Here is an 11,654-nt window from a genome sequence, read left to right on the forward strand (position 1 = left end):
GGTTCAGCGGTCTGAGGCAATGCATCTCAGTGCTAGAGGCGTCACTACAGACCCTGGTTCAGCGGTCTGAGGCACTGCATCTCAGTGCTAGAGGCGTCACTACAGACCCTGGTTCAGCTGTCTGAGGCACTGCATCTCAGTGCTAGAGGCGTCACTACAGACCCTGGTTCAGCGGTCTGAGACACTGCATCTCAGTGTTAGAGGCGTCACTACAGACCCTGGTTCAGTGGTCTAAGACACTGCATCTCAGTGCTAGAGGAGTCACTACAGACCCTGGTTCAGTGGTCTGAGGCACTGCATCTCAGTGCTAGAGGGGTCACTACAGACCCTGGTTCAGCGGTCTAAGACACTGCATCTCAGTGCTAGAGGAGTCACTACAGACCCTGGTTCAGTGGTCTAAGACACTGCATCTCAGTGCTAGAGGAGTCACTACAGACCCTGGTTCAGCGGTCTAAGACACTGCATCTCAGTGCTAGAGGAGTCACTACAGACCCTGGTTCAGCGGTCTAAGACACTGCATCTCAGTGCTAGAGGAGTCACTACAGACCCTGGTTCAGCGGTCTAAGACACTGCATCTCAGTGCTAGAGGAGTCACTACAGACCCTGGTTCAGCGGTCTAAGACACTGCATCTCAGTGCTAGAGGAGTCACTACAGACCCTGGTTCAGTGGTCTGATGCACTGCATCTCAGTGCTAGAGGAGTCACTACAGACCCTGGTTCAGTGGTCTAAGGCACTGCATCTCAGTGCTAGAGGAGTCACTACAGACCCTGGTTCAGTGGTCTGATGCACTGCATCTCAGTGCTAGAGGAGTCACTACAGACCCTGGTTCAGCGGTCTGATGCACTGCATCTCAGTGCTAGAGGAGTCACTACAGACCCTGGTTCAGCGGTCTAAGTCACTGCATCTCAGTGCTAGAGGCGTCACTACAGACCCTGGTTCAGCGGTCTAAGACACTGCATCTCAGTGCTAGAGGAGTCACTACAGACCCTGGTTCAGCGGTCTAAGACACTGCATCTCAGTGCTAGAGGAGTCACTACAGACCCTGGTTCAGTGGTCTAAGACACTGCATCTCAGTGCTAGAGGAGTCACTACAGACCCTGGTTCAGCGGTCTAAGGCACTGCATCTCAGTGCTAGAGGCGTCACTACAGACCCTGGTTCAGTGGTCTAAGACACTGCATCTCAGTGCTAGAGGAGTCACTACAGACCCTGGTTCAGCGGTCTAAGGCACTGCATCTCAGTGCTAGAGGAGTCACTACAGACCCTGGTTCAGCGGTCTAAGGCACTGCATCTCAGTGCTAGAGGCGTCACTACAGACCCTGGTTCAGTGGTCTAAGGCACTGCATCTCAGTGCTAGAGGAGTCACTACAGACCCTGGTTCAGCGGTCTAAGGCACTGCATCTCAGTGCTAGAGGAGTCACTACAGACCCTGGTTCAGAGGTCTGAGGCACTGCATCTCAGTGCTAGAGGAGTCACTACAGACCCTGGTTCAGCGTTCTAAGACACTGCATCTCAGTGCTAGAGGAGTCACTACAGACCCTGGTTCAGTGGTCTGAGGCACTGCATCTCAGTGCTAGAGGAGTCACTACAGACCCTGGTTCAGCGTTCTAAGACACTGCATCTCATTGGTAGAGGAGTCACTACAGACCCTGGTTCAGCGGTCTAAGACACTGCATCTCAGTGCTAGAGGAGTCACTACAGACCCTGGTTCAGCGGTCTAAGACACTGCATCTCAGTGCTAGAGGAGTCACTACAGACCCTGGTTCAGCGTTTTAAGACACTGCATCTCATTGGTAGAGGAGTCACTACAGACCCTGGTTCAGTGGTCTGAGGCACTGCATCTCAGTGCTAGAGGAGTCACTACAGACCCTGGTTCAGCATTCTAAGACACTGCATCTCATTGGTAGAGGAGTCACTACAGACCCTGGTTCAGCTGTCTGAGGCACTGCATCTCAGTGCTAGAGGAGTCACTACAGACCCTGGTTCAGTGGTCTGAGGCACTGCATCTCAGTGCTAGAGGAGTCACTACAGACCCTGGTTCAGCGGTCTAAGACACTGCATCTCAGTGCTAGAGGAGTCACTACAGACCCTGGTTCAGCGGTCTAAGACACTGCATCTCAGTGCTAGAGGAGTCACTACAGACCCTGGTTCAGCGTTTTAAGACACTGCATCTCATTGGTAGAGGAGTCACTACAGACCCTGGTTCAGCGGTCTAAGACACTGCATCTCAGTGCTAGAGGAGTCACTACAGACACCCTGGTTCAGTGGTCTAAGACACTGCATCTCAGTGCTAGAGGAGTCACTACAGACCCTGGTTCAGCGGTCTAAGACACTGCATCTCAGTGCTAGAGGAGTCACTACAGACCCTGGTTCAGTGGTCTGAGGCACTGCATCTCAGTGCTAGAGGAGTCACTACAGACCCTGGTTCAGCGGTCTAAGACACTGCATCTCAGTGCTAGAGGAGTCACTACAGACCCTGGTTCAGCGGTCTAAGACACTGCATCTCAGTGCTAGAGGAGTCACTACAGACCCTGGTTCAGCGGTCTAAGACACTGCATCTCAGTACTAGACCCTGGTTCAGTCTGAGGCACTGCATCTCAGTACTAGAGGAGTCACTACAGACCCTGGTTCAGAGGTCTGAGGCACTGCATCTCAGTGCTAGAGAAGTCACTACAGACACCCTGGTTCAAATCCAGGCTGTATCACAACCGGACGTGATTGGGAGTCCCGTAGGGCGGCGCACAATTGACCCAGCGTTGTCTGGGTTTGGCCACTGTAGGCTGTCATTGTAAATAAGAATCTGTTCTTAACTGACTTGCCTAGTTAAATAAAGGTTAAATAAAATACAAAAATATATATAGTTCATTACCAATACCCTATGCGACCTGGTCAAAAGAAGTGCACTACGTAGGGAATAGGGTGCCATTTGTTTCACAACCACTGCACTGGACTGGCAGCGTCATGTCATTGCAGGTACTGTACAGTACCATGGAGAAAAGACTTGGTTTTGGTACACACATGCACGCACACACACATACACATACACACACACACACACACACATACACACACACACACACACACACACACATACAGTGGGTATCATAAGTATTCACCCCCGTGGATTTCTTCACATATTATTGTGTTACAAAGTGGTATTAAAATGTATTTAACTGTCAACGATCTACACAAAATAATTCAAACATTTCTTAAAAAGTAATGAAAATTTTAAAACGAATATACCTTGATTAGATAAGTATCCCCCCGAGCCAATACATTTTAGAAACACCTTTGGCAGTGATTACACCTGTGAGTCTTTCTAGGTAAGTCTCTAAGAGCTTTCCACACCTGGATTCTGCAACATTTACCCATTATTCTTTTCAAAGTTCTTCAAGGTGTCAGGGGTCATGGCTACAGCAATTGTCAAGTCTTGCCACAGATTTTCAACCAGATTTAAGTCAAAACTGTAACTTGGCCACTCAGGGACATTCACTGTCTTCTTGGTAAACAACTCCAGTGTAGATGTGGCGTTGTAGGTTACTGTCCTGCTGAAAGGTGAATTTGTCTCCCAGTGTCTTGTGGAAAGCAGGCTGAGGCTAGTTTTCCTCTAGGATTTTGCCTGTGCTTAGCTCCATTGCATTTAATCTTATCCTGAAAAACTCCCCAGTCTTTGCCAAAGTCAAGCATACCCATAACATGATGCAGCCACCACCATGCTTGAAAATAAGGAGGCAGTTAGTCAATGATGTGTTGTGTTGGATTTACCCCAAACATAAGGCTTTGTATTTAGGACAAAAAGTGTATTCCTTTGCTGTGTTTTCTTGCAGTATAACTTTAGTGCCTTATTGCATACGGGATGCATGTTTTGGAATATTGGTATTCTGTATATTTGTATTCTTCTTTTCACTCTGTCATTAAGGTCATTATTGTGTAGTCACTACAATGTTGTTGATCCATCCTCCGTTTTCCCCTATCACAGCCAATGAACTCTGTAGTGGTTTTAAAATCACGTCCCTGAGCAGTTTCCTTCCTGTCCTGCAGCTCAGTTCAGCAGGACGATTGTATCTTGGATGTGTCTGGGTGGTTTAATACATCATCCACAGCAATAATTATTAACTTGACAATGCTTAAAGAGATATTCAATGTCTAATGTGTAACTGTCACCCATCTACCAATCACTGCCCTTCTTTATGAGGCTGTTGAGAAAGCTTCCTGGTCTTTGTAGTTGAATCTGTGCTTGAATACAGATGTGGTATGTATGGGGGACAGAGGAAGATGTAGTCATTTAAAAATCATATCAGTCCCTATTATATCACACAGAATGAGTCCATGTAACTTAGTATGTGATTTGTTAAGCCACATTTTACTCCTGAACTAATTTAGGCCTGCCTAAACAAAGGGGGTGCAATGAATGTAAACATCTGTAGAATTTTCACTTTGACATTATGGAGTATTTTGTGTAGATCAATGACAAAAAAATCACAATTAAATCCATTTAAATCCTACTTTGTAACACCACAAAATATGAACACACACACACACACACACACACACACACACACACACACACACACACACACACACACACACACACACACACACACACACACACACACACACACACACACACACACACTGGCTTGGTACAGACAGAATACACTACTAGTCATGATGCTATGTCTGGCCTATCAGAATCAGATGCCTAATAGTTGAAGTAGGAAGTTACTCATTCCCTCACTGTACTCAGTGGAGGTTATCATTGTATTGGTTCCTACCTACACTTGTGTATGCTATTTTGTATTTTACCCACAACTTCTCTTCAGCGTTTATTTTAAGCATGATTTCCATTCAGGGCTTTCATTATCCTGATGAATATGTGAAGCTTATTGCCTCCTCTGACCCAAACAAATGTTTTAGAGAACTCCGTTAGCAAGAAAACAAGGCATATGAGACAACTATTGGTTGATAGTTTGGTTGGTTGATAAGTAATAATAATGATAATAATTAATTTAATTCATAAAGTGCATTTCTAACACCCAAGGCACTAAAAAGACAATAATAATAATAATAATAGTTTTACCTTTTTGCCACCACTAGATGGCAGGTATGTTTCCAAGATGCAGGGAAGGTTGCTCGATTGGTGGATGTCTTTACACTTTGACTTCATCGTGATCCAATCACAGTCAACCTTCACCTTGAGACGGGATAACAACATAGTTTATCAATATAAGTACGCTGGTGTAATTACAATGTAGGTACACACTATTGCTACATGGTACTACAGCCGACCTGTTAGCAGCTTGCACAATATCAACAATTTAAAGAATTTCACAAAGGATATTATATGATAATCTTTTTAAGTTAGCAAACACTTAAACCTTTTTTAAATCCAGCTCACCAGGGTTGGATTCAATTCCAGTAAATTCAGGAAGTAAACTGAAATTCCAATTCTCTTCAATGAGGAACATTTGGAAATTGAATTTGGTTAACTTTCTGAATTGACAGGAATTTAAATGGAACGGAGGACAACCCTTCAGCTCACAGCTCTCACTTACCCCTCTACCTCGAGCAGCCAGTCAGAATGTTATGAGTCCCTAGGCTCGGGCTTACACTCCTCCCTCAGTAAAACTCCATGGTTACCAAGTTACACAGAACAATGTGAACCACAACTTCATCTTTTTTTTTTTTTCTTCTTTTTTTTTTTACCTTTCAGTCAATTCTAAGTCTGACTGGCTGTAAAGGTTCTAGGTTATAAGCTGCAGTGTTGATGAAATAAAGTATTTTCTGTTCACATGTATTTTCTTATAAAACAATAGGCCTAGTCTCCACAGACTTGCATCCTAGTTGAGACTAGTATTTGTCCTAGTCTCCACAGACTTGCATCCTAGTGGAGACTAATATTTGGCCTAGTCTCCACAGACTTGCATCCTAGTGGAGACTAATATTTGGCCTAGTCTCCACAGACTTGCATCCTAGTGGAGACTAATATTTGGCCCAGTCTCCACAGACTTGCATCCTAGTTGAGACTAATATTTGGCCTAGTCTCCACAGACTTGCATCCTAGTTGAGACTAATATTTGGCCTAGTCTCCACAGACTTGCATCCTAGTTGAGACTAATATTTGGCCTAGTCTCCACAGACTTGCATCCTAGTTGAGACTAGTATTTGTCCTAGTCTCCACAGACTTGCATCCTAGTTGAGACTAATATTTGGCCTAGTCTCCACAGACTTGCATCCTAGTTGAGACTAATATTTGGCCTAGTCTCCACAGACTTGCATCCTAGTTGAGACTAGTATTTGTCCTTGTCTATCTAGTGATGTGCATAGTATAATAATAATTAGTGTAATGATTTCTACACTTCTACTAGGCCTTTGTATCATAATATCTATTACAGCCTAAGTTACCTCGAGGTAGGATGGACACTAACTATCTGCCTATAGTTCTCACATGTCCCAAAAAATGTATTACATCGGCAGATATTGTAGCCTAACAATGTGGGGGCAACATAACTTTCTTCTCAGGAATTGAACGAATCAGACTATTAAACTATTCATGTCAAGAAATGCCTTAGCCGATGATATAATCCTGTATCAGCATGACATTACACAAGTGTCCTAACAGCAATGACCGGCGTCAACTGGTCTGTTTAAGACATGTGTATATAGAGTGGTTGCCATGATACGAATAGGCCCTATTCAATAGGCCATATTCACTGGGCTGTTTAGTGTCCCTTCTCTCTCTCCAACAGCAGGCGCGCGCGTCCATCCTCTCTGAGCAGCGCACCAGATCAGTTCTATAACAAACGTATAGGCCACAGGATGTTTATGCATTGGCTATGGCTTTATAACAATAACGGGGTGATGTATCTGATATAACATGAATATACATTTTGTTCAGCTGAAAACGAGTTGATTGACACGATAAGCAGAAAGCCAACTAGGCCTAGACATATTGATTAAATCAATGGCTTAAAGACCTAATAGCATTACCGTGTGCACTAGCCTTGGCCACTAGTCCTACTCCTTAGTAGGCTAATGCTCTGGCATTTGTCAGCGGGTGCTGTGCACGAGAGCTCTCTGACAACCCTGATTAACACACATTCTAGTAAGAAGCTTATCTAGTTAGCGCCCAAAATGACTCAAATGTAGCATATACAAGCAACCTTGTGAAACCTAAGCTTTCCATGACATCTGAGCCATCAAGCCATTCTTGACTTTTGACTTGTTGATCGGGCAGAACCAATTGCCAGTGGTTACAGTTGTCATCATGGCTACAGACCTTCATTCAAGTACCGAATACAGGGAGATATGTCTACCATTTGGATACATAGCGGACTAGAAACTGAATTTGCCTAATTTGTTTTTGGGTTTATTGATCACTAAACTGCCAGGGTAATGTCTACACTAATGAAATAAGTCAAATGATCCGTGCATGTAGATTGAAAACATTTTTTACTTCATACAAATGGCATAAAAATGTCAGGGTAGAACGAAACATTTGAGCTGATACAAACATCCCCCCTCTCCCTCATAATAAATACGGTACAAATCTGATCCACCTCCAAAACATTTTTTCTTTCATTTTCCAGACAGTGCAAAAAAAAACAGGTGCATCTTCTGAGAGGTGCACCCAACAACAACAACAACAACAACAACAACAAAACGCACAAAGTAACTCTGTCGTTGCCGTTGACAGCTATTGTTCTTGGACACAAAGGAAGAGGGTCCTTGGATCGCAGGCGGCTCATGCCAACCAACGGATAAAGGAGCCTCAATAAAAACAAAAGCACGTGCAAAAGAGGAGAACACAGGATTTTGACAGTGTCAACATGAAAGGCTATTCAATTCAGACATCATTAGAATTATTAGACTAGTAAAAAAACAACATTCCCATGTGTGTGGGAGGTGTTCGCCGTGCGTAATGGTGAGCAGTGTCAGTGGATAGGCTACTAACAATCCATATATCTTGTGTAGGCTACAATGTGCAATGTTCGTAGCTTGCCTTATCGCGTCATATTAAAGTCTTGTAATATGAGAAGTATTCGTCAGCAGCTTTTTAGGTGAGGAAGGGTAGATAGTTTGTCCACTTTCCCAAAAGCAGCGGCGCTTTCTACTCCTTTCAGCCATTCTTTGCATTTCCTCACCACCGTCTCGTCCACATCGCCGTCTTCTTCTTCATATTCCACGTCATCGTATTTATACTGATCATTTAGTAAAGATATTTTGACGATGGTTGTAATGTCCTCTGCGTGTTCCAGATTGGCGACGGGAATGGTCGAGATTTTGGAACCACCTTGAGTCCGTTTGGATGGAAAGACTCGCCTGTGCCGAAAGTCTACGGACACACAACCCTTCTGCTGTTTGGCTAACATCTGTTTTTCTAAGCTGCGTTTCTGAATAACGAGAATGGCCTCCGGTGTGAGGCTCAGAGAGAATTGAATCTTCCTTTCTTCTCCTGCCTCGTCCTTTCCTATGGAACTCCGCGAGGACTGCTTGCCCCTGTCCCGGTGCGTGGTGGATTCCACAGAACTGTAAAGCGGAACGCTCTCGCACCAGTCTTGAGATTGTTTGGGTAAAGTTAGCCAGGAGCTCTTTAAACCTTCTGTCTCCTGAATCGGGAGTTTGGGTTTCTGTTGTTGGGGTTTTCGCCCCAAATTCCTCAGATTGGCAGTAGTCCAAGACCTCGAGATCTTTTCCTTCTCCGAGTCTTTTTCCTCCGTCTGTTTCTTTTTCCTGAACACCTCTCTCCCGGGAGAAGAGATTCGTTGATGGAGATTTATCGGCGGAAAAGGCATTATTGGGATTTAAGTGATCCGTCCACAAAAGCAACGTCTTCTATTAAACAGAATAACAATTTTAAACTCGAAGACTGTAAATAAATATACTGTATTCCAATTGCATTATCAGATCAAGTAAAAATGAGGTATCTTGAATGCCGTAATGTGCAACAGCGCTATAATCCGTTTTGTAATTCAACTGGTGTGAAGCTGCGGTTCGTCTGGTATTTATAAGGCTCGTCGGTGGGAGGCGTGTCCACGGAAAGAGCAGAGGAGCGGAAGGCACGCGGCTAAACAAAGGCAACAACCGTATAAAAACAAGCGTGGCTTCTGCCGAGGCCTTTAGGATAGTGATGTCATTCATTCCACGTAGGACTTTAAATGTAACGGTGTTCTTGTCGAATGTAAAATATATATATATACAAACTGACCAATAACATGATAGTCTTACTATTCAGGGGACTGTGATTACAGGGCTGAGGTCAATTCACATTCACATTTCAGTAGAATGTTCACATTTTTCCATTCAGTTCATCCACTGAAATTAAAATTAAAACCAAATAAATTAGATGAAAAAAAATAAAGAACACACATAAAATATTGTTACAGCTATTTATAATTTCCCAGGGACAAATGTCCATTTACTCATGTAACCTAGTATGTCTGGTATATATCCATCTGCCTTTTCTCTGTTCGGGAACCTTTTCTAGGTCGAAACCTGCTTGTCAATCGTCTAGGGATATATATATATATATATATTAACCAATTAAGGATGAAGTCTATTGACTGTTTCGACATCAATAGTATTGAATGATTCCATTTTGAATAAATAGTGAGCAAAATTTTATTTTATTCAGAGGTATAATATTGTTTTCAGAGGCTTAAAGCGTAATCTCTCGAAGGGTGTGCTGCAATACGTTCTGTCGGGTCTTAGTTAAAACCCCTGGACATATGGACATATTACCTCAATGACCTCAACTAACCTGTACCCCCGCACACTCCTTTGCATCCCAGTATCTGTACTTGCACATTCATCTTCTGCACATATACCATTCCAGTGTTTAATTGCTAAATTGTAATTATTTCGCCACTACGGCCTATTTATTACCGTACCTCCCTTATCCTACCCAATTTGCGCACACTGTATATAGATTGTTCTATTGTATTATTGACTGTATGTTTGTCTATTCCATGTGTAACTCTGTGTTGTTGTATGTGTCGAACTGCTTTGCTTTATCTTGGCCAGGTCGCAGTTGTAAATGACAACTTGTTCTCAACTAGCCTACCTGGTTAAATAAAGGTGAAATAAAACTTTAAAATAAACACTGACTCGGTACCGATACCGGTAACCCCTGTATATAGCCTCGTTGTTATTTTATTGTGTTAGTTAAAACATATTTTTTGTTTAGTTTATTTAGTAAATATTTTCTTAACTCGTATTTTTCTTAAAACTGCATTGTTGGTTAAGGGCTTGTAAGTAAGCATTTCACGGCAAGGTTGTATTCGGCACGTGACAAATAACGTTTGATTTTATAGGGACCATTTTTGGTATGTAACCATTGATTCTTGACTAATATAACTTATAAATGGCTCACGAGCGTAGTTTAACAGTCATAACCCAGCAGAACCCAAAATTAGATAAAACATAATTAAAACTATAATGTTGATATCATGGATGGTCAGACCTTGCATCCGTTGCTCTGTCTATGAATTTGAGACTGGTTACATTTCTCCATCACTCAGCTTTTTACTCAAAACAGTGGCGGGGATGTGGATTGTTATTGTTTCAACAGCTGATTGGCCCTTTAATTGTATGCCATTGGCTTCTCACATATATTGATCTGTAATAGCCTACACACTGTTTTGTTTCCCATTTTGTGTGAATCATTTCTCAATTGTAAAGGTACATTGTTTGGCTATTTCTAGTAATATGTAACAGAACCGACTTTGAGCGAGGCAAGCATTAGAGATTGTGTTCTACAAGTCCTGATCACAATACAAGACAACGAGTAATGATTCGCCTAGTTAAATAAAACAAATAAATACAACACAAATAATAATTTAGCACATAAATGTTTTTATTTTATTTTTTGCTGTCACTAACCACATACAGCAGGTAAAAAGCTGACGATCGCATGGGTTTAAACGTGGAAAGACAGGCTGGCTGTGGTGATGGGGTAACAAACCTGATTACTGTATTGACTTGGGACTTTTCTTTCTTGTCCTCCTAGTCAACTTCTTCATGCACATTCACTCCCAAAGAAGCTAAACAAAACAAACTGTCCTTCCTCTATCCAAAAGAAAGGAACTGGTATAAACCAACGGGACATCTCACCAGATCAAGGGGATTGGTTCAAGGGCTTTTTGTTGTTGTTTGTTCTCAAAGTCATCATAATTGAATGGACAAAAACAGACTCACATTCACAACAACAACACAAAAATTGGTCCTCCATCCAAAAGAAAGGACATGAATAGAGATGTAGGTTTCCTCCCTCTCCCAGATGACTCTGATAGTCACAGTGAGCCTAAAGCTTAGCTGGACCCCTGCTAAGCCAAGTCCCTGTAGCTGAGTCGCAAATGGCGCCCTATTCCCTATATAGTGCACTACTTTACACCAGGGCCCGTAGAGTATCCCATCGGGTTCTGGTCAAAAGTAGTGCGCTATATAGGGAATAGGGCGCCATTTGTGATGGCCATACTGGAACTAGTGCTACTGAAAGAGGATTTATTTCTATATTAAAAGCCTGATCCATGATCACACTACTAATGAAACGTTGTAATAGAACTCCATAAGACTGGGTACGTGCTGGGTAAACACCGTGGGCATCGATCACGTACTCCCGAGATAAAATATGGTTCAACGTAGAAAAAATATAAG

General features: G+C 42.9%; 2 protein-coding genes across 2 annotated transcripts in view; both read right to left on the reverse strand.

Annotated features, from left to right (window-relative positions):
• Positions 1-7,307, reverse strand: part of LOC139569970 (uncharacterized) — a 67,398-nt gene extending 60,091 nt beyond the window's left edge. Inside the window, exon 1 of the mRNA XM_071391376.1 lies at positions 5,080-7,307. Within this exon, the coding sequence (XP_071247477.1) occupies positions 5,080-5,214 (135 nt within the window). The 5' untranslated portion in view covers positions 5,215-7,307. The remainder of the gene's footprint in view (positions 1-5,079) is intronic.
• A 127-nt stretch (positions 7,308-7,434) lies between these two features.
• On the reverse strand, positions 7,435-10,409 carry prr18 (proline rich 18). Its single transcript, XM_071391377.1, has one exon. The coding sequence runs from the start codon at positions 8,792-8,794 to the stop codon at positions 8,045-8,047; it is 750 nt and encodes a 249-aa protein (XP_071247478.1). The 5' UTR covers positions 8,795-10,409; the 3' UTR covers positions 7,435-8,044.
• Positions 10,410-11,654: the final 1,245 nt, after the last annotated feature.

The sequence above is a fragment of the Salvelinus alpinus genome, chromosome 3 (assembly GCF_045679555.1).
Source record: "Salvelinus alpinus chromosome 3, SLU_Salpinus.1, whole genome shotgun sequence".
In the NCBI taxonomy this organism is placed as follows: Eukaryota; Metazoa; Chordata; class Actinopteri; order Salmoniformes; family Salmonidae; genus Salvelinus; species Salvelinus alpinus.

What these genes read in the sequence shown, in the direction of transcription:
- prr18 (XM_071391377.1), bottom strand. Translation starts at nt 8,794, where the DNA reads ATGCCTTTTCCGCCGATAAATCTCCATCAACGAATCTCTTCTCCCGGG.